The 24,145-nt window shown below is 37.6% G+C and overlaps 1 protein-coding gene and 1 pseudogene across 2 annotated transcripts in view; one reads left to right on the forward strand and one right to left on the reverse strand.

Annotated features, from left to right (window-relative positions):
* The window catches only part of Rngtt (RNA guanylyltransferase and 5'-phosphatase), a 253,269-nt gene that overhangs the window by 88,483 nt on the left and 140,641 nt on the right, over positions 1-24,145 (forward strand). For both annotated transcript variants that reach the window (XM_038346948.2, XM_038346947.2), the window contains exons 6-8: positions 542-782; positions 6,581-6,690; positions 7,621-7,722. In XM_038346948.2, the coding sequence (XP_038202876.1) occupies positions 542-782; positions 6,581-6,690; positions 7,621-7,722 (453 nt within the window). The remainder of the gene's footprint in view (positions 1-541; positions 783-6,580; positions 6,691-7,620; positions 7,723-24,145) is intronic.
* On the reverse strand, positions 12,372-12,490 carry LOC119826967 (annotated as a pseudogene).

The raw sequence follows: 24,145 nt of genomic DNA on the forward strand, positions 1-24,145 counted from the left end.
ATGCCAGACTCAGCCAATGGTTAACTCTTTCTCAAAATGTGTATTCTTGGTGACTGGGTCTGGGTCTTTTGGTAAAACGATTTCTTAAAAATCATTGTGTTTGCTCACTTTTCTGTTCACATTTTTTTGACTGCTCTTTTTTCTTTGAGACCTTGACCTTTAATGTTTTATTAAAATTTCTTTTCATTGGCTATCCATATTTGTCATAAGCACTCACAGCAATGTGTTTTAGACATTTATAATGTATCATTTGTTAGTACCATATATTACAGCAGTTTATGTATTATATATAATGTACGATATATTATAGTGGACCATATATTATAAGTGGGTGATCTATGTGTACCATATGTTACAGTGTACGATGTGTATGTATTTTTGGAATTAGTTTATCATTGAAAACTTTGCTGGTAAAGAAAGACCTTGGTTTTTTTGTTTTATCTGCCTCATACTTTTTGTGGTACTTTGAGTATGAGTAAATAATCGACAAGTCCACATAAATGGACACTAGTGAGAAAATTGCATTGCTTGTTTTCCATAGTATTGAAGCAGCAGTTGCTACGTTTGCCCAAGCCAGACCGCCAGGAATCTATAAGGGTGATTATTTGAAGGAACTTTTTCGTCGCTATGGTGATATAGAAGAAGCACCACCACCACCTGTGTTGCCAGATTGGTGTTTTGAGGATGATGATGAAGAAGATGAGGATGAAGATGGGAAAAAGGACTCAGAACCTGGGTCAAGTGCTTCCTTTGGTAAAAGGAGAAAAGAACGGTTAAAACTGGTAATGTGCACAAATACTGTGCTGTTCTTTTAAAATTATTTTAAATTACATTTATTTATTCAGTTATTTTGTGTATTTTGTATGTGCATGCTTGAGTGTGTGTGCCTTGGTGTGGAAATGGCACAATATGCATGTGGAGGTCAGAGGGCAACTTGTGGGAATCAGTTCTTTTTTCATACTATGTATGGGTCCTGAGGGTCAGATTCAGGTTATCAGGCTAACTGCAAGGGTCCTTACCTGCTGAGCCATAATACTCTATATTTTTGTTTAAACCTATTGTGGGATATTGGCTAGGTTTCTGTTATTTTGCACTCTCTCTCTTTCTCTCTGTTGAAGAGCATTAATAATGGTTTCTGATATTGTGAAATTAATTTTGGTTCTACATGAAACCCATTAAGAAACTCCTAACATCATGAGCCAGATGGAGTCCTTAAGAAGGTGTGGTGGGGTCACACTATGAAGCCCAGGCTGCTCTCAACTCCCAATCCTCTTGTCAAAGTGCTGAGTAATATTCTTAGTGCTGAGGTAGATTATAGGCATGCCCCACCATGGTTCACTTTTAATGATTAGCCAGCAATTATTCCTTAAAACTTTGTCTTACATGATTATTATTCTTTGGGTGGTGAGGCATGCTTGCCGTGGTGGTAATGTGAGGTCAAAGGACAAATTGTGGGACTCATTCCTCCCCAGCCATCTTGCACATTCTGGGACTGAATTTAGGCTGTCAGATTTGACAACAAAAGCCGTTGCTTGTTGAGCCATCTTGCAGCCCAGCAGTCTGTTTTTTTTTTTTTTTTTTTTTTTTTTTTTATTTTCAGAGAAAAGCTGGAGTTAAGAATTTCATCCTGGTTTTGTTTCTTATGTAAACCAAAAAACTCTTAGAGGTTAGATTGAGATTAGCTAAGAAGTACTGAGTACATTGAGTATTAACAATAGAACAATAGATTTAGTATATTACCTAATAACTAGTGAGAATGTTTCTGCAAAATAGTCATACAGTTAATATAACTGTTCCCTGCCATAGGTGGTGTTTCCTTTGTACTTATACAACTTAGAAAACTTCTATTTTTCTAGTCAACTTTTCTTAATTTTCTAGGCATAAGTCTAATGAAGTATTAGGAGTTGGGTTGTGGCTACAGCTCAGTAGGTAGAATACTTGCCAAGCATGCATGGAGCATTGGGTTCCTTTCTAGCACTGTATAAGTGGTGCATGCTGATTCCAGCACTCAGGAGTTCAAGGCCACCCTCTGCTACATAGTTGTAGGTGAGAATAGGATAATAGGATACACGAGACCCTGTGTTTAATTGAATGTGGCAGAGTGGGGTTATCTTCCTCTTTCCTGCAGGGACAGGAGATATGTTAAGAGGACTAGGACTCTTTTTTTTTTTTTTTTTTTTTTTTTTTTTGGTTTTTCGAGACAGGGTTTCCCTGTAGTTTCTAGAGCCTGTCCTGGAGCTAGCTCTTGTAGACCAGGCTGGTCTCGAACTCACAGAGATCCGCCTGCCTCTGCCTCCCGAGTTCTGGGATTAAAGGCGTGCGCCACCACTACCCGGCTAAGGACTAGGACTCTTTAACTTGTACACAGACATACTTGGTATAGACCAAAGGTAAAGTGACAGAAGTGTGGAGGAAATGAAGTGTTAATGAAGTTAGTAATTAAGGTATATTGTGGTTGGTCAGTGGACACTACAAGTCATGTCTTAGTTGACAATGGTTCACGGCAAGGAGGAAAAATGCCTTGATTTTTTTTTTTTATATAAATTATGTAACTGTTACTTTAGGTTCTTTTTTTTTAAATTCTTAGTTGGAAAACTTTTAATTGTGCTTGCACATTTCCATCTTGAAGACTATAAGGTTACCCACAAATGTAAATTGCTTTGAAAGAGAAATACTTTCAAAAGTAACTTAATTTTGTGCTAGTGAGATGCTCATTCAATAAGTGCATATACAGAGTATGAGGACTAGAGTTCTGTTGCCAGCACCACATAAAAAAGCCGGGCAGATAAATACTCTCACATAAAATTTGAAAAGTGGGTCTCAGCAGTTAAGAGCACTTCTTATTATTACAGAGGACCCAGTTTTAGTTCCTAGCACCTTCACGGCAATTCATAACTGTATGTAATTCTAGTTCCAGGGACTCTGATGCATGGACATACAGGCATGCACTCATACATATGCCAAAAAAATCTACTTCTCCCTGCTGTAGGAAGTTTTATAGCTTGTGGTTACCTGCCTACTGGGGTGTGGCCTCTTATATCATCATATAAGCTGATGCAGAGTGCCCCCCCACCACCACCCCCCCATGCTCTTTTGGATTGCTGGATTGCTGGATTCGATCTCTCTTCTCCATTCAAGCAGAGAATTCTGATTTGTGAGTTTACTCCTAAATAAATAACTATTTATTTCTCAATTCTGAGCTAGTGTGGAATTTCTTTTAATCATCTGTTCCACATCTCCCAATTTCTTTTCAGAAGAGACTAGGCCTCCGAGGGATACCCACTGACTGCGGCATAACAAAATACAATAAGATTAGGTACAAACCTTCATATCAAGGCTGGATAAGACAACCCAGTAGGAGGAAGAGGATACCAAGAACAGACAAAAGAGTCAGACACACCCTCACTCCCACTGTTAGGAGTCCAACAAAAAGCCCAAGCTAACAACATAATATGTACAGGGGACCTTTCACAAAACCATGCAGTCTTTGTGATTTTCGCTTCAATCTCTGAGTTCCTATGAACTGTACTTAGTTGATTCAGTGGACTGTGTTCTCCTGGTTTATTTGACCCCCCCCCCTGGCTTCTACAATTCTTCCCCCTCTTCTTTCACAGGGTTCCCCAAGCTCCAAGGGGAGGGAACTGATGGAGACCTCTAGTTTGGGTTCTCTTTCTGCCTAATGCTTGACTGTGGATCTCTGCATCTGCTCTTATCAGCTGCTGGTTAGAGTTAGTTACCCCAAGATATTTTATATTATTTGTGGCTATTGTGAAGGGTGTCGTTTCCCTGATTTCTTTCTCAGTTTGTCATTTGTGTATAGAAGAGCTACTGAGTTTTGTGACTTAATCTTGTCTCCAGCCACTTTGCTGAAGGTGTGTATCAGCTATAGGAGTTCCCTGGTAGAATTTTTGGGGTCACTTATGTATACTATTATATCATCTGTGAATAGCAATACTTTGACTTCTAACTTTTTTATTTATAACCCCTTGATTTCCTTCAGTTGCCTTATTGCTCAGCTAGAAGTTAAAGTACTATATTGAATAGATATGGAGTGAGTGGGCAGCTTATCTTATTCCTGATTTTAGTGGAATTGCTTTCAGTTTCTCTCTATTTAATTTGATGTTTGCCATAGGCTTACTGTAAATTACTTCTTTTTTTTAAAAAAAATGTTTAGGTGTGCTCTTATTCCTGATTCTCTCCAAGACTTTTATCATGAAGAGCTGTTGGATGTGGTCAAAGATTTTTTTTTAGCATATAATGAGATGATCATGTGTGTTTTTTTTCCCCTTTTAGTTTGTTATATAGTGGATCACATTGGCTGAATTTTGTATGTTCAATCATCCCTGAATATCTGGGATGAAGCCTACTTCGTCATGGTGGATAATCTTTTTAGTGTGTTCTTGAATTTGGTTTGCTAGTATTTTATTCAGTATTTTTGTGTCTATGTTCACAAGGGAAATTGCTTTGTAGCTGCTCTTTCTTTGTTGAATTTTTGTGTGGTTCTGGTATTGGGTGCTTATGGCCTCAAAAGGAATTGGGCAATGTTCCTTCTGTTTCTAGTTTTTGGAATTTTGAAGAGTATTCGTGTTAACTCTTCCTTAAAGTCTAGTATAATTCTGCACTAAAGCAGTCTGGCACTGGACTCTTTTTGGTTGGGAGACTTTTCTTTTAGATTTTCTCTTTTTGTGGATTACAGGTTTTTAAATATGTCCTTATGATTCTCTGGATTTCCTTGGTGTCTGTTGTTATGTTCCTCTTTTTATTTTCCTAATTGTTAATTTCAGATATTCCCTCCATGGATACACATATTCATACCCATCCACACCCGTAGAGGTCAGAGAACAACATCCTGGGGATCAAACTCATGTCTTTAGGCTTGGTTGAGAGGCCTTTTACATACTGAGCCATCGTACATGCCCTGCTTGCTCTTTATGATAAATTTTTATAAGGAAATTGAAATACGTAGACGACTTAAACTACAGCCTTGTACCACCATGTCTGGCTTTTCAAATATACTTTTAAAAAACAGCATTAATCTTGAGCATATATGCTTAATAAATTTTTGAAAATATTATTTGATTTTTTAATTTTAATAGTTATAATGAGATATAATTTAAAGGTTTAGTTTTCATGTCTTTTCAGTGGAAAAAATCTTAAAGTTACACCAAAGAACTGGTAGAGTGCTTACTGAGCATTTATGCTCTTGGGTACATTTCTTCCCTTTTCTTTTTTAAAGCAGATTTGGGATTTTATTAAAGACATTTTTAATAACTTGACTTTAAGCATGCTGGTTAAGAAAAGAGAGGCGCTCAGGTACAAGGCACAGCTGGGCATATTTAAGATGATAGTTTATAGGGATATTGACACCACTTGGGTATTCTTAGTCATTGTATTACAAGTCTTAGAGTTTTGCTTTCAGAATTTATTTTCATTAGTTAGTATTTATTAATAGAAATGGCCTATTTTTAAAGTGTTTTTTAAAATAAGGTTGTCAATATATAGCCTAACTGGCCTCAAACTTACTGTGTGGCCAAACTGGCCTTGACTTGTAGGCTCCCTTCATCAACTTCCATAGTGCTGGAATGGTACTCATGCATCACCACAGCTGGCATCAGAAGTGTGTTTTCATTTTTAAGATTTATTATTTTGTGTGTATTAGTGTTTCGTGTGTGTGTCTGGGGCCCATAGGGGTATAAAAATGTGTTGGATCACCTGGGACTGGAGTTTCAGATAGTCATGAGCTGCCATGTGGGTGCTCAGAATTGAACCAGGGTTCTCCTTACAGGAGCAACAAGTTTTCTTAACCAGTGAGCCTCCCTTCAGCCCCCTAGATGTGGTTTTAAAACAGCAATTTTGTTGTTGGGTCAAGGTAGTGGTATAACAGGAAAGCTTTGGTCATCTTTATCCTTAAGTCATGGGATCCCAACATTATCATTATTTTAAGGCAGTCAGAATTGAAGATTTCTTAGATGACGATACATCTCAATTCTGAGTTTGAGACAGTGTAAGAATGCTGGCTGCTAGAAAGACTTAGGACTCCTGTGGACCTGTCAGAGTGGATATGTGGATGAACTCTGAATTTTTTCTTCCTCTTCCTAAGTGCATTGCTTGCCAGATCTTGGCCAGAAGGTTGAACTTTGCAACTTGTAGACCAGCTAGAGTTGTTACATAATTTTACTTGAAAATGATGCAGAAGCTCTCTGATGTATCTGAAACTGATTTAGTATACACTTAGACTAATGTTTTAGTTTTAAAAAGTGTAAAAACAGAAGCACAGAAAATTTTATAGACTTTCCTGGAGTACACCTTTTCTTTTCTTTGGCTTTGAGATGGGATCTTGCTATATAGCCTATGGAGACCTTAGAATCCTTTTGCCCGAGCCCCGTGTCTGGTGGAGTATAAACGCCACTAGTACAGCAGGCAGAAGAGATCATTTCTATTTAATATGAGTTTTCTTAGGTTTAACTAGTTCATTAATTTGTAAATACATTTATCCTTTATGTGTGTGTGTGTGTGTGTATATATATATATATATATGTGTACATATATATTATCATTTTATTTTCTCTTTCCTTTAAAGGGTGCTATTTTCTTGGAAGGTATAACTGTTAAAGGTGTAACTCAAGTAACAACTCAACCAAAGTTAGGAGAGGTACAGCAGAAATGTCATCAGTTCTGTGGCTGGGAAGGGTAAGGCATATTTTCAAGTTTTAAATAAAATTTATTCTTTATTTAATACTTAAAATTAATAAAAACTTTAACTTGACTTTTTTTTGCTTCTTAAAGTTAGTGTGTACATTGAGTGCGTAAGAGGATGTCACGTGTTTTTCAAGGTAATCTGTAACAGTTAAGTTGAATCAGGATTAGTTGATTTACATCATTCTCAAGAACACAACATTATTGTTGTCGCCAGAGTTGTTTTCGTTGATCTCTTTGTTTCTGCTGGTTAATGATGAGGAAGACTCCTCGTGTCAACCTGGGCCTCCACTGTGCACCTGTGGGCTGGGTGCTCCCCTTCCCCATCATGATCTAAATAGTAAAGCAGGAGTGTTTTAAACTTCAGGAAAAAGCTTGAATTTTAGCTTAATTACCTTAACAGTACTAAACCCCAGTATCTGCCTGTTTCTACCCCACACTCCTCCCAGTGCTGGGATTATAGCATATGCCTGTCAGGCTTGGCTTTTTATTGGGATCTGGGGATCCCAATGCAGGTGCTCATACTTTCATAGGAATCATTTTAGCCCCTGAGCTTTCTCTCGTCAGTCCTGCATAATAATATTTTCAAATTAGCCCAATATTTATATTATAGCAGTGGCCATTTAGTACCCTGTAAACTTGTATTCTAAAATGTCAAGACAGAGTGTAGCTTTGGCTGTCCTGGAACTCACTATGTAGACCAGGTTGGCTTTAAACTCACAGAAATCCACATGCCTCTGCCTTCTGAATGCTGATTTTAAAGTAATATGCCACTATTCCTGGCTGAGATTGATGCTATTCCATTTGAAATTAATCTCATGATAGGAAGAATATTGTGATAAACCTGTGAATCATTTGAGATTGGTTTAACACAACGATAACATTATATGGGTTGTAGCTATGACAGAATGTTTTTTCTTTAAGGTCTGGGTTCCCTGGAGCACAACCTGTTTCCATGGACAAGCAAAATATTAGACTTTTAGAGCAGAAGCCATATAAAGTAAGCTGGAAAGCAGATGGTACTCGGTAAGTTTGACTATTCAAAATCAATTACACAAATAACTCTCATGCTTGAAGAATATTATATTGTTAGGGAAAGTGTATACTTCTCAGGGTATGAGTTTCTGATTTGAACAGCGAAATAAATGTGTTTCAGAAATTATATAGCTTTTATCTGTTGGTATTTTAAGTTGTATAAAGTTTTAGTTCATTCTGCTGAATTTTGGCTGCAGAATTCTGTTTGTTTTTGTGAAAAAGTTTTCTATTTTAATTTTTTGAGACAGAATTTTACTTTAACCTGGGCTAGCCTTAAACACTTGGTGAACCTACAGCACTTCTTTCTTATCCTCCCCAGTGCTGGGATTACAGGTGTGAGCCATCATACTTGATTTAATACGATGCTCTTACCTCTGTCTCCTGAGTGTTGGGATTATAGGCATGTGGCACCATGAGCACATTTGGGATCTCTTTTTGTTATCCTTATTTCATAATTTAGTTGCCAGATAGATCTTATTCTAGTATCTTTTTTGTTTGTTTGTTTGTTTGTTTGAGACAGGGTTTTTCTGTAGCTTTAGAGCCTGTCCTGGAACTAGCTCTTGTAGACCAGGCTGGTCTCGAACTCACAGAGATCCGCCTGCCTCTGCCTCCCGAGTGCTGGGATTAAAGGCATGCGCCACCACTGCCCGGCTATTCTAGTATCTTTATAGTAAAACTTAGTTTTGGGGTCAGGAATGTAGTTAGTTGTTACAGTGCCTAACTAGCAGGAGTAGGCCCTGAGTTTAGTCCCTGACATTGAGTAAAACTGGGCAGTATTGGCCTAAGCTTGTATTCCCAACATTTGTGAGATGGTGGCTAGAGGATTAAAAGTTCAAGATCATCCTCAACTAAATAATGATTTCAAGGTCAGTGCGAGGTACAGGAGACCCTGACACAACTCACAAACTCACTAACTTACTTTATTGCAAAGCAGTAGGTACCATTTTCTTTTGAGTCATAGTTTGCCAACCCATGACTGAATACGTTCTTCTTAAAAGACTTTCTCCCCCTAAGATAGGAGCTCTGTAGTTTTGATTGGTCTGGAACTTGCTATGTAGACCAGGCTAGCCTTGAATTGTGACCATTTTCTTACCCCTGTCTTCCCATTTCTGGGATTACAAATGCGACCCACCAAACCTTGATAAGATTTATTTTTTTTAATTAAAACAATTCCTTGTTTTTATGTGTATGGTGGTGTCTTGGCTAGGTTTCTATTGCTGTGATAAAACTCCATGACCCAAAGCAGCTTGGGGAGAAAAGAGTTTTATTTTGTAAGCCATCATGAAGGGGAATCATGTAGGGAGGAACCTAGAGGCAAGAACTGAAGCAGAATCCATTGAGGAGTGCTGCTCATTGGCTTGCTTGCTCTTCCTCATGACTTGAGCAGCCTACTTTCTTATATCACCTAGGACCATCTGCCCAGGGGTGGCACTGCCTACAGTGAGCTGGGCCCTTCAGCATCAGTTACTAGCAAGAAATGCCCTACAGGCTTGTGCACAGGCTGATCTGATTGAAGGCATTTTCTTCATAATGGTTCTCTCTTCTTAGATAATTCTAGTTTGTGTCAGGTGGGCAAAAAAATTACCTAGGATATGTGTGCTAGCATGAGTGTGCACCATGGGTGTTCAGGAGACTACAGAGGCTAGGAAAGGGTGTCAACTCTTCTAGAGCGGGTAATACGAGCCAACATGTGGGTGTGGGAACTGAACCCAGGTCCTTTGCAAGAGCAGTAGATTTTCTGAACTGTTGAACCATCTCTCCAGCCTCTAATTATTTTTTTAAAATGTAACTTCTAAATGTACATTTCAAAGGCAGATAGGCCTGATTTTCTTCATAAAATATTCCTTGATTATAACATGATGTTCAGTGTCTGGTTTATGTCACATGTGCTGATGTAAATATTTAATGACCTGTGACTATCCTGTTTTAGAAATAGCTGTTATATGAATAAACTAAGTATAATATGTTGTCACAGATTCTGTATTTGCAGCTGTAATTGTTTTTGTACAGAACAGTGCAATTACCCCAGGTAGCTTGCTTGAATACCTTGAGTAGGTATCAGTAATTGTTGTAGGTGATGTTTATTCTAATGACTGGAGTTAAATGTTCAGACAGGAATGATGTGGATAAGGTAATGAGACTCTAGAATTGCCTCCTATTTAGTGAATAATATTAAAGAAGCTTCAGATGTTTCTGGATTAATAGTCATTTTTAAACTGTCTTTCATACTCTGTAGAAATAGAATGACCAAAAAAAATTATAGCTAATTAACTATTGTATATATGCTTTTATATTTGTTCACCTACCTCTTTTTGAGTTCTAGACATTTGATGCAAGACATCAGCTCAAATAAACATTTCTGCTTAGCCCTAGTTTCTTTCTGGCATAACATTCTGATTTTTTTTCCAGTTTATCATGGTATCTTTTAGGACAATTCCTAGATAAAAATTATGTACCATTGTAGGAGGTTTTACTGAAGGAAAAAAAATGCAGAGACTTAAATCAAATGGAGCTGGGTTGGCTCTGACAATACACATTTTTGAAAAACACTCTAGTTTCCTGGTTGATTCTGACTTTTACTGAGTTTAATGGTTACTGCCCTAATGCACAGTTTAAAGTCAGTAACCTAATCTAGAGTGGTTAGTCATTAAATTAAAGATATACCAGAAAATTTGACTAAAGAAAATTTACATGAAGTGTTCAGTACTGTGGTCAGTAAATGTTACCCTCATAGCTGATTATTTTCCTTTTAGTGTTCTTTTACTTTTGAAAATTACTTGCATATAAAGATGCTTATCAAAAGTATAAATTAAACTCAAGTTCTGATACCAGACTTTTACATAGTTATAACCACAATAGAACTGACAGTTAACAGGTAGCTCTACAGAAATGTTTACAGAATAATTATTCTTCACGTGTATAGGGTCTGAAGAAAATAAGAATGGCTGTCTGAGCAAAGTGAGAGGCAGCAGGGGTATCCGAGACATAACGTACTGGGTGTATAAATACTGCCTAGCATGGCAAAGCCATGGGTTCAATCCCAAGAACACATAAGTTTTAATAAGTAAGTAAATAATATAAGCCTTTTCAGCTCAAGATTATGAGTACAAGCTTAGACCCTTTGTAATCCACAGTGCAACAAATCATAAATCATTGAAAATAAACATCTAACTGTATTCTTATAATTTTTCTAGATACCTCTGAATAACTGCATCTTCATCAGTGATTTTGATCTCAAACAAACTTAGAAATCAAATAAGATAAAACTTATGTGTGACCTTGGGGTAAAAACTAGAACAGGTCTAGAACTTAGCAAGCAAGCATGCAGTCTTTAGTTCTTTCTCCATTCTGAATAGGAAAACCTCTTTGGAATAGCATTTGAAACAAATGTAAATCAGATATATTATTCCACATCTGGTAGTCAGTTTAGAGCTAAACAGATACAAATAAAACTTGTGCTATACACACAGCTAGCATCCTAGTTGAGAATTTTTAGTTGCCTGTATTTCAGAGATAGCAAATTTGAAGCTTGGAGACTTTAGAAAATCCTGTTTTTTGAGACAATATTTCTTTGTGTAATAACCCTGGAACTCGTTTGTCGACCAGGCTGGCCTTGAACTCACAGAGATCCTCCTGAGCACTGGGATTAAAAGTGTGCAACACCACCACCGCCTGGCTAAAATACAAATCCTGTTTGTTGTTAGTATTTCTGAGCTTTATTTTCAAAATAGACTAGGCAGATGGACCCAGATATCTGAGAAACAGATAATATAGTGAAGACATTGAGTTTATCTCTCTTTCCTCATGTCAGTGGGTGGTTGCTCAAACTTGGCCTTATCCTAGAGAACATGTGAGATTTGCTGTTCTTTCAAAGTAGAACTAAACTATATAATGTGATGACTTATTAATTTTAATTTATTGCGGGCTGGTACTGTAACTCAGGGCTTCTTATGTGTCAGTCAAATGTTGTACTACTGTTTTATAGCCTAGCCTCTGCAACTCGCTTTTCCTCTGAACATGGCTATTTTCTAATGCCGTAACATGTTAAAAACCTGATTGCTCATGGGCTAGCGAGATGGTCGAGTGGTTTAGAATACTGGCTTTTCTTCCCAGAAGACAGAACCCAATAGCAATTCATAACTGTCTGTAACTCCAGCTCCTGGGATCTGATAGCCACTTCTGGCCTCTCAGGCACCTGTATTTGAGCATGTACACACTGAGACACAAAATAAATATAGCCTGGTGGTAGTGGCACACACCTATAATAGCAGAGGCAGGTGAACCTCTGAGTTTGAGACCAGCCTGCTCTACAGAGTGAGTTCTAGAACAGCCAATATAACAGAGAAACCCTGTCTTGAAAAACAAAAACAAACAAACAAACAAAAAAGGATTGCTGGTAAGAAGTTTATTTATTCTTGAGGCATTGAGAGTGTTACTAGTTTTTTGTTTATTATAAGTAATCATACTGATTTGTTTTTACCTGTCTTTGTATAGGTTATGATAAGAGTAGTATTACCTAGGTACTAGTGAGTATGGTAATATGTGTCTTGCTGAAGGTTTTACATTTCTAAGGTTGTCCAGGAGTGCCTATTTTATTTCACCACTGGCAGTTTGAGGAAGTAGCCAAGTTGACAATTGGAAAATGAACTTCTCTTAAAAAACAAAGTCAAATTTTACTAATATAGACACCCAGAAAACTCCGAGAATAATATTTATTATTGTTTTACACTTGATCTTAGCCAAAAGGCCGAGAAGCGATTGTATTTATTATTGTTTTAAATAGTACTTTTTAAATAGGGTGACTACACAGTATTCATTGTATACTTTAGTTGTAGGAACAGTTATGACAGGTAACAATACTTATGTGGTATTAGGCAATTTTCTAAGCACTCTATGCAGAACATCTCCTTTAATTCTTTTGTTTTTGTTTTTGTTTTTGTTTTTCGAGACAGGGTTTCTCTGCAGCTTTAGAGCCTGTCCTGGAGCTAGCTCTTGTAGACCAGGCTGGTCTTGAACTCACAGATATCCGCCTGCCTCTGCCTCCTGAGTGCTGGGATTAAAGATGTGCGCCACCACCGCCCGGCTCCTTTAATTCTTATTATTGTAGCACAGCTACTATTATCATTCCAGTTGATAATTTAGAAATGGAGACAGCATTTCTGAGGTCACACAAGTATAAATAAGCAGCAAGAGTGGGTTTGGAATGCAGACAGAATCTTCACTAGTATGCAGTCTTGCAAGCTGCTTTTTTCTTTGGTGGTGCTAGGACTTCAATCCAGGGTCTCATGTGTATGTGATCTTTGCCACAGTTTTTTTCCACATTGCAAGTGATGTCTTCATTATTTAAAAAAGTTCTTTGGCAATGTTTATTACTTTTTGATGCAGCCTTTAGAAAACCTCTGAGAAATTAAAACACCTTCCCATGAAGATATTTATCTACTCTCTTAGAATAATTGGTGTTAAGGATTGGGTGCTTGTTCCTTCAGACACAACCCCTCAGTCTTTCTGCCTAACTACTTTTCCTCACTTTCAGATCTTCCATGTATGTGGGGAATGATAAGTGCTGTTCTGTTATAGATAAGCTGCAGGAAATCCTTGCTGGTTTCCTTCTACCTTGTTTGTGATGTTAGAACTACACAGTACCTGTCACTTAATGGGGGAACAGTGTCTTGTAGAAATCATATTTATTGCTCTAATACGCAAACACCTTATATGAAGTGCTGGAGCCAGAGTGGTATGGATATTCACACAGAGAGGGCTAGACCTGCTGGGGATGGGACTCATAGAAATGACTCTAAAGGTTGTCATATACAGTGTCCTCAACAGTTTCACGATGGTGTGGCTTCAGATTAGTTCTTTATAAGGCTCCGATTTTGAGTATTTTGGATTACAGATGTTTAGATCATGGGAGTTTTATTCTGTGTCTATCCTTAAGCTGCTATAAAATGAATAAATGATTTTTTTTTTGTAGCAGAAGTAAAAGAAACAACACATGATGGCTCCTCTTTGTAATCCTTAATGTTATTTTCTTTTCATTTACTGTTTTTCAATTAGATGTAAACATAAAATTATTTCCTTTTTGATTCCTGTATTTGGTTAAAGAGCCAAATGCTGGGAAGCTTAGCGTGGAGAAATGTTATAGTCTCTTTCTGTCCCCTTTCCTTTCCATCAGCTCTACTCCATAAAGCAACTGCTCTCAGTCATTTGTATGGTTTTCTACTCTAAGGCTGTCCCAGGTCTCTAAATTGTGTTTTGTGTTTCACATCTGTGAATGAGTTGCTATGAATACAGTTCCCCTAATCTGTGTACCTGCCCTTCTTTTAGTGTTCCGTCTTTCAGTGTTCCGTCTTTTTTAGTGTTCCGTCTTTTTAAGTGTTCTGTCTTTCTTTCAGTGTTCCGTCGTAGCTGTTTTACCGTTACTCTCCAGGCTGTATCTTAGTCCTTTTACCAACCCCGCAGTGCTTCTTGATTCTTTATCTCACAAGAGAAAGATGTTAGAGTCCTCGGTCTCCTACCTGCTTCTCCTTACATTGCTGGGTGGAGCTAGGGATAAAACCCAGGGCATGCTAGGCAAGCAGCCTACTACTGAGCGACTCCTCCAGTCCTAACTTAAAACATTTAATGTTGTATTGTCTGAGTGTGTATCTTTGCATATGGGCAGGTGTGTGTTGCAGAACACAGAGGGAGGTCAGTTGTTGAGTTGGTTCTTTCTTTTCATCATGTGTGTCCCTGGGATTAACTCAGGTCTTCAAGTTAAGTGGCAAGTGTCTTTACCTGCTGAGCCATCTCACAGCTTCCAGCCCTATTTAATATTTTCAGCTGTTGTCATTTATAGATTCTTTGGGAAACATAGTTTTTTCTTAAAATTAATTTGTATTCACTTATGAATGCCTCAGTATGTGCACCACTTGTGTATAAGAGCTGACAGAAGTCTGAAGAGTCATTAGATATGGAATTATAGGCAGTTGTGATTCTTTATGTGGGTGCTGGGAGTTGAACCTGGGTCCTCTGCAAGAGCACTGAGTGCTCTTAACCACTGAGCTGTCTCTCCAGCCCTGGTAAACATCTTTTAAAAACTTTTTTAAAAAAAGATTTGTGTGTGTGTGTGTGTGTGTGTGTGTGTGTGTGTGTGTGTGGTAGGTAGGTGCTCATGGAGGCCAGAAGATGGCGCCAGAACCTTTGGAACTAGAGTTACAGGTAGTTATAAGTGCTGAGAATCTAATCAAGTTCTTTGGAAGAAGAACAAGTGCTTTTAACTGCTGAGCCATCTCTCTAGCCTCTTAAAAACAATTCTGTGGTTGAACATTATTATTATTATTATTATTATTAATTATTATGAGAGAGTCAAGGTCTTACCACTGCCTAGGCCAGCCTGGAGCTTACTGCATAGCAGAAGCTGAACTTGAACTACTGATTCTCTTGCCTCCAGTTCCCAAGTACTGGGATTATAGACCATGCTCAGCTTTGTGGTTCAAGTTAAATGGTGAAAATAATTTTTTATTCTTACTGGAAATATTTTTAGATTAGTGGGATGGATTACATTCCTTTTTTTAGTGGCAGGAAGAAAACTCACTTTAATATTTCAAAGATACAGAGATTTGATTTGTGAATTGCTTATAAAGGCTTTTGAAAGACAAGTTGAAGATATTAAGGGTCCCAGTGAGATCACAAACTGTTATTACTGTTCTTCCAGCATATGGATTGTTTGTTTGCTGAAGCAGGGCTTTTGCTAGAAGTGTGTTCTTTGGGGCAGTAAGGCAGTGGCCACTCAGACCTTCCACCGAGGAACTGGAACCCACACTGCTGCAAAGTCAAGGTCAACTTGTGCTAAATAACCACCTCCACCCTCCCTCAGCAAAACTCAGACTACAAAGCCATGAGACAAAAAGTCTCTTGGAAGCTTTTGGACTATAGGCTTCTGACTGAACTTGACACAGCTGATTGTGTTGGAGGACCCTCTTTTTCTGTCACTTTGATTACATGAATGGCTTATGAATTTTGGTTTAAAAATACATTTCTTTTTTTAGTACAAATGTCATGTCATTTTTTCAGTTGTTGTTGGGTCTGGGGTCTGCATCTTATTGGGTTGTGTAAAATGGCAGCTCCATCTGTGGAGATTATTTTTGCCACTGTGCATGCTTCATGGCCTTATATTTTGTAACCCAGAAGGTTATTGAAATAGTATACTTGTTTATATTTCCCCCTTTCCTTACTGTTTTTATAACTTTGTCAAAGCTATCCAATATTTAGCAGTTTAAAACATCAAAACTTATTATCTCACTGTTTCTGAGACCAGTTTAGTTGGGTGGTTCTGACTCAGTGTTTTTCATGACATTGAAGTTACCCAAAGCTTCTGTGTATCAAACCTTCTTCCAGAATTATTTATATGAATTATTTATATGATTGATGGTAGACCTCAATTTCTTATTGGCTATTGAGTGAACCAGATGTATACTTGTACTGTTATAAAACCAAAACTTTCAGGTCTGGCACTGAGGCCTGAGGTCCTTGTTACTCAGGAAGCAGAATTTCTTGAGCTCATGAGCTGAAGACAAGCTTAGGCAAAACAGCAAGGCTCTATATTAATATTCCTATTTTGCCCTCTGACAACAGCAGACTTAAATATAAAAATTTCTAAACATTATAAATTTGGAAATACACATAAATTGTCAAAGTACAGTAGTTTCACATAGTGGAATAAGGATCCAAAATGATTCTGCTGGCTCTTAAGACCATCAAAATGATAGATAGCAAAGTTTTTTTTTTTTTTTTTTTTTTTGTAGTAGTAGTATCTGGTAGTTTAAAAAAATCAACATCGGAAAAGCATGTTCATAGATAGTCTGATGCTCCTATCAAAGATGGTAGGAGGTGAGCACTGTGAGGCTGTGGAAGGAGTCCACTTCCTTCTTGTAAAGGTTGTCCTGTCCTGACTGTTTGGGTGGAAAGTGGCCAACACATGATGAGGATACTCAGGGTCTGTGCAGTCCAGCTGCAACCTAGAGTTTTAGTATGAAGGACATGTCAGAGACAACAGATGCAGAAGGGAGTCTTTCAGCTTCACTTTGCAATTTACAAACAGAAATTCAACCAGGCATGCTATTCCATGCTATTCCAGAGTTAAAAACTTGGAAGCAAAAACTCCAGTGTTAGAGCATGCCTCTGAAACTGTGCTTGGGCGGCAAAGGCAGGAGGAGAAGGGTTCAAGGTAAAATCTTGGCCATATATCAAATTCAAGGCAAACCTGGGCTTCTTGAGAACTCTATTTGTTACAGAGAATGTTTTCTGCACACAAAGGTATGTCTGTTTGCGTTTGACTCTCAAGTGCTGATATTCTTAAATCTTTTATTTTAATGATTTATTAAGGAGTTTTATTGATGAAAACTTTCCGATTTAGGGTTGGTATTTTATGATCTCAACCAGATGGCAGTAGAGGACCAGCTTTAATTTGTTGTCTTTGTAAAACAGTAGAATCTTAATGCTAGTTATATATTATATATCACAGAATACTATCTATCTTATGGTTAAGAATTTAGCAAAGATCAGGTGGGTTCTGTACGCATGGAAAGTCTAGCTCATTCGACAATACTGATATATTATTCTCTTGTGCATTGCAATTGTCTTTGTTAAAAAAAATTACCCCATGGCTAGGCATGGTGCTGCACACTTCCTAGACTGAGGCAGGTTGGAACGAAGTCCAGGTCTGCTTGAGCTACAGCAGGATTTAGACCAGAGGGACTTACACAGTGAGAGTGGATCTGATATTTTTTGAGTCACATTAAAGTTCTTAGGAATTGTTAGTTAGCCTAAGGAAATAGAGCTTCCTCAGTGAACTACGGGAAGGAGATAAGTAATGTGAGGATTCTCTTTTCATCTCATGTTTATTTTCTCTTACTGTGTTGGGAGTGAAGAAATTCAACAGAAAAACAGGTGTTGGCAGGTAGCTTTTCTGTTTTAGATATGAAGGTCAGCGTCTATAAGGTCAAGATATTGGCGTTGGTTTAGGAAGAACAGTAATTCTGAGAACAAGCCCTTCTTTATAATAAAGTTCGGGAAAGCTCCTTAACCCTGCATTTTAAAATTGAGTTTCCTTCCTCCCTCCCTCCCTCCCTTTCTTTTTAAACTACCTTAAGGAATTAAATTAGATTTCTTTTGTTTAATAGTAGTTTGGTTCCCAGAAGGAATGGCTGTCTGTGAGATTAGTAAAGAAGTGGGGAACTGAATGGCAGCTCCTTTTCAAATGTGCAATCTGACTTACAGTACAGTGTGTCACTGGCTTTTAGCCTAGCTTTAACGTAGCTATTGCTGATAATTTTGCTGTCAGGTGAGCTTTCTTGCACTGGTTTTAATAATGTTTTAGAATTTAGGAAACAATTTACAAAATACTCTTGTGTGATAGAGAATTAAACTTTGTTATTTTTTAATTATGTAGAATGACATTTAAGCTTTGTATGTGTTAGCTTTGCCTGATAAAAAGTAAATTCCTGGAGTTACAGAATATAGAATATAATTAGAACAAAATATATTGCTGCTTACATTATAAAATTTAAGTATCTGTATATTAAGAATTCTTTGAGACCTGGCCTTCCTAGTTGCTCCTCCCTTTTTTGTATTCCTATCAGTGTTATATAGATATTTGTTTTTAGCTGTTAGACTGATTCATCTAGAATGTTTCATGGCGCTGTTCTGTCAGTGTGAACAAAGTGGCACTCACAGTATTTAAAAAAAAAAAGATTATTTGTATGTGCATATCTGTATAAGTATATGCTGTGCGATGCCGAGGCACTCTCAGGACAGCTGGAGTTCCAGGTGGATGTATGTGCTAGTAATGGAACTGAGATCCTCTGGAAGAGCAGAAAGAGAATCACTGAGCGAAACCAAAGCAGTTCATTTCTAATAGTGTAATCCATTAAACATTATTCAGTAATGTTAAAAAAATGAAAATGGAGGTCACAGTTTATTAGCTCTACCCCAGACCAGGTACTTACAACCTTGTAAGCCAAGTAGACATCATTTTGATTTTTTCCAGTGTTATCTCTATGCATAAAAGAGGCACAAAACAAATGTTAGTTCTTGTCAAGATGACTCAGTGAAATCAAACTGGAGTTATGGATAGATTATATTACACAGACCTGCTTGACTGAGAAGAATTCTTCAAGCATAATAGCCAGCCACAGAAGTGGTGAAATGCTTCATACGTGTGTGCTGCATACTACTGTCACTCAGTATTGGGCAAGCTTCTTGCCACACACACACACCTTACATAACAGTAAAGTTTTAAAACTCTTCCTCAATCTGATATTTGGTTTTTGACATTAGCAAATGGGAAAATATTAAAACTCATTTAAAAAAATATCTGAGTGGTTAAGAGTATTACCACTCTTCCAGAAAACCCAGGTTTGATTCCCAGCACCCAAACAGTGGCTCATAAGCTCTGTAATTGTAGTCCAAGAGAATCCAGTCACTTTCTTTTGGCTTTTGAGGACTGGGAAGTATGTGGCATACCGACATACATGCAGACAAAACACACATAAAATACGAAAATGAAAAATAGGGTGAATGTCAGCATTATGCTATTTATTCTGTTTTTTTTTTCCTGTGTGCATAAACTGAAACCAAGTATTTCCCACTATTTTTTAAGTTTTAATAATTTTGAGGTAAGGTCTCATGTAGCCCAAGTTGACCTTATGCTATCTGCATCCTGTCCCAATGCTGGGCTTACAGGCATTTACCAGCATATTTAATACTTTCATGCTTTTAATTATCTTTCTTAAAAAAATACCATAGTTTCATTGTTAGCTTATTTCTAATTTTTGTTTTTTTGAGACAAGGTTTCTCTGTGTAGCTTTGACTGTCCTGGAACTTACTTTGTAACCAGGCTGTCCTTGAACTCAGAGATCCACCTGCCTCTCTGCCTTATGAGTTCTGGGACTAAAGACTTGCACCATCAACACCCAGATCATTTTGAATTTTTATTTCTTTTGCAGAGTAGTTGGGAAGTTTATTTAAAGCAAGCAGTAGAAAAGATCAGAATAGTGCAGGAGAACAGCTGGCCACCCAAAGCTCAAAAACTTTTGCTTCTGAGTTTTTAACAAATAATGGAGGATAGTTGTTGTAAAACACTTATAAGTATAGTATGTTAAACGTGGTATCTTAAGTTTTTTTTTTATAGAGTAGATGTTTTCAATAAAATATTTCTTGGAAATTTTGAGTAAAAATTACAAAATAATATGGAGAGATTGATTAATTTAAAGAAAACATTCAGCATCTGAGAAGTTTTAGAAGGTTATTTGGACAGCCCATTCAGAGCCACTTAGCACAATACTGTGATGTGATAAAATATTTAGATGTACAGTAGTGATTTTTTGGTAGAAAATGATTTTGCATGTATTTAGAATTAAATGAAATTAAACATGGCTTATGTCCTTGAATGGGTCAAAATCAAATTGATGCTTTTAAAAGAGAAGATATAGACAATAAAATGAAGTATAATTGTTTTAAAAGGCTTGACACATTCTCATAATGTAGGAGGTTTAGGAAGAGGTTAGTAAAGGATGTTAATGGCAGCATCAGGAAGAAGGAAGCTGGGATTGGCTTGCTGGTGTACATTTCCGTGAATTCTGGTCTTTAGACACTCAGATGCTTAGCCTATAGTGAGGAAATTATTGCAGAAGTAACCACATCATCCCTTTGTTCTTTGGAACCTTGACAGAATATAGTGGTTGCCAAATTACAAGTCTGCTGGGATTTGACTGCTCTGTTAACTTCAGTAAATTACAGATAGAAGTTCCTATATTTAAGTCTTCATGGGTGTGAGCCTTTGAGTCTGTAAAATAACTTTTTCTTTAAAAAGATTATTTTCAATTTCTTTCCTCTCTCTCTGTTTCTGTCTCCTCTCTCTCTCTCTCTCTCTCTCTCTCTCTCTCCTCTCTCTCTCCTCTCTCTCTCTCTCTCTCTCTCTCTCTCTCTGTCTTTCCCTCCCTTCCTCCTCCCTCCCTCCCCCCCTCCCTCCCTCCCGGGGAGGACACTCCCATGGTGATCTGGGAGGCAGACAGCTGCCATGCCTGTGCTTTATCACCTTCAGTGACTGGAGAAGAGGTGACGTCCCAGAGAGCAGGCCCCTTCCAGCAGGAGCCAGGGGGTGGGATGCTCATTATCTTACACCTATTCTCCCAAGTCTTAATTCCTTATTTTCAGTTACCTAGCAAGGGATTTTTCTTTGGTACTTGCTGAAAGTTTGACAGGAGACTATAGTAACAGTTAATTAGTGCATCAACAATGGGTTTCAAATGTTGTGTATATTGTATGAGATGCAAAAATTAGAAGGTGGAACTAAAGTATGGTCATGCTTATCTTTACTATTATTATTATTATTATTTACTCCTCAGGATCAAAGTAAGAACTTTTATATAGCCAAGAAAAGAGGAAAATTTATTGAATGTAACTTTTGGGCAGTTTCTTCAGTGATTCTTACCTTTTTTCCTTATTTTGTTATCTGTTACAGCTTTCTTATTTTTATAATTTGAATGTTAAGGATAGTGAGTGGATTTTTAATTCAGCTGAGTGTCTTTGTTAAGTTGCAAATTTTCATTCTTTAAGCCGGGGCTGGAGCCAAAGCCTAGATTCTTTGGTAGCAACAAGTTTCTGGGTAGTTGTTTGTAGTTGTTTGTACTTTTTTGGCTTTTTGGAGGGGCCCATCACACAGCTCCCAAATAAATCACACACGGAATCTTACAAAAAAAAAAAAAAAGCCTTAACTTGGCTTTCTCTCCAGCGTTTCTTAACTAATTATCCCATCTACCCTCTCCTCTGGACTTCCCTTTCTTCTGTAAAGCCTTAGCTTGGCTTTCTCTCCAGCGTTTCTTAACTAATTATCCCATCTACCCTCTCCTCTGGACTTCCCTTTCTTCTGTAATCTTACTTTCACTTTTACCCCACGGGAGGCTTGCTCGCTGGCCCCTTCTTTGCTTGCTGTTGGATCTCTTTTGCTCCTTCTTCCCAGATTTTTCCTTCTGTTTATTTTCTCTGCCTGCCAGTCCTGCCTATCCTTTCCTGCCAGGCTATTGACCATTCAGCTATTTATTAGACCATAAGGTGTTTTATAGACAGGCATAGTAACACAGCTTCACAGAGTTAAACAAATGCAGCAGAAAAGAATGCATCATTAAAAGAAATATTCCACAGCATAAACAAATATAGCACATCTTAAAACGATAACAGGCCAGTATACATCTGGGACCACACTAAAATAGCAATAATGGGCTTCAAGCTAGAGGTGATTAGAGCAAAGATGAGAGAGTAAGTGGCTTGTTCAGGGTCTGTTACTAATCAGTTATGTTAGTAATTTGATTACATTTTATTTTTATGGTATGTATGTGTGTAAGTGTTCATGTGTACGTGCACACACACGTGTGAAAGTCAAGAGGACACCTTGTAGGACTCAGTTCTCTTTCTACTCTGTAGTAGTTCCAGGAATCAAAATCAAGTTGTCAGACTTGATGGTGCGTGCGTGTGTGTGTGTGTGTGTGTGTGTGTGTGTGTAGGGGTCTCTGCAAATACTTTGGCCAGCAGAGTGTTGATCTTGGGGAGACAAGAAGGAAAGCCAGTTTAGTAACTTGTGTTGGTTCAAACTTTTAGTGTATGACACCGGGTACTATTTTAAGCATATTTAAGCCTGGCACAAATTGGAAAAAATTTTCTAGATGATTAATAACTCAGTGCCATTTGTACAACAAAGCTGAAGTTATGACTATGTTGAGAAACTCTTGTGATATCTTCCATAAAGATAGTTTCTATAGATTAGCTGGGGAAACAGGGTCAAGATAAACAAGCTCAACATAAGGGTCTGAGGGGAGGACTGCACCTTAGATTGAAATAAGGCAGCTCAAGTTAGGAGGGGTTTGGGAGCCAGTGTAGCCTGGCCACACACATAAAACAGAGATCATCAGGCTGTTGACCACGTCCACTCCCAGCATTCTAGGTGGAAAACAGATTATAAAGCGCTTCCTTTGAAGAGACAACCCTGTGTGTTTAACATTCCTGGTTTCTTAACGCTTGTCTGTGAGCACAGTACCTATATGCCTCCTACATACAGGTTTTTACAAGTAAGTATAGGTTCAAAAGAGGCCAGATGTGTTGGATTCCTCCCGAAGCTGGAGTTATAGGCTATTGTGAATTGCTTGATGAGGGTTCTGGGAACTGAACCCAGTGACTATGCAAGAACAAAATGTCTTTTAACTGATGATGGTATTTTATTTCTTTAGATAGTTTTAAAATTGAGTGGTTTAGAGTAATTTTTTTTCCTGTCTTATTGTAAACTTCATTGTTGCTATTTCCTGTCATTTGTTCATGAGGTAGTGTGGAGGAGTCTAGAATCTGATGCTGGGTCCTATCCTCAGGCAAGCTCTCTGCTAATGGTGTGTGGGGGTTTTATTTGTTTGTTTTTTGTGTGTGCACATTCGTGCTTTGTCTAATTTTTTTCTGGCTGAAAGAAATTTCTTGAAATAGAAACATCTATTATTTTTTGAAAATGATCAATTTTTCTTGACAGAAGAATACTCAAGACATTTGAGAATGCTTGGAGATTTACCTGTTACCTGTTAAGATACTGTAGGCATCTTGAGCTCTTCACTATTCAGTTGTAAATTAACTAAAATTAAAAAAAAGTCTAATGACTTTATTTTTGTCTAATGACTTTTCCATAGACAAGGTTTACCAAGATATAGTAAGACCATTCGTTTTATAAACAACATATGAAGTAAAATGATTTGAAATATTGAATTGAAACATTGGCAAATTATCCAACTGCTGCTAGCCTTTCATTTAATATACAGTTCATTCTAAAATAAGAACTTGATTAGAAAGAATTGATTTTTCAATTAGCGAGGAGGTAATGGGCTTTGCAATAATAAATAGTACATGCTGTCTGTTTAATCAGTGTGCATGCAAGTCATTCTATAATAGAATGAAGCTGACGGCTTGTAGTGAATTTAAGATCACATCTGTTTCATGACTAAAAATGTGATTTGAGAATTGAAGGAAGGCTAATACTTGTAAAGTATTTTGCTATGTCTATAGACTCTATATTAAAATTAAATACCTTTATAATTGGAGTATTTTAATAATGTTCAATGAAAACTTGGATAGTTTGTGTGGAATATAAAGTGTTTGAACTGTATCTTTTTCAGTGATTGTTAACAGCAGCAATAAAAAACTGGAGAGATGAGAGATGGCTCATTTGCACAAGCATGAAGACCTGAGTTTGGATCCTAGCACCCAGGCATAAAGCTGGGTATGGTTGAAAACACCTGTAACTTCAGCTTGTGCTTTGGGGGCAGGAGGATTGCTAGGGCTTGCTGACTGAGCCCAACTCCAGGTTTAATGAGAGACCCTGCCTGTCACAAGGGAGTCAGACAGA

The sequence above is a fragment of the Arvicola amphibius genome, chromosome 11, assembly GCF_903992535.2.
Source record: "Arvicola amphibius chromosome 11, mArvAmp1.2, whole genome shotgun sequence".
Lineage (NCBI taxonomy): Eukaryota > Metazoa > Chordata > Mammalia > Rodentia > Cricetidae > Arvicola > Arvicola amphibius.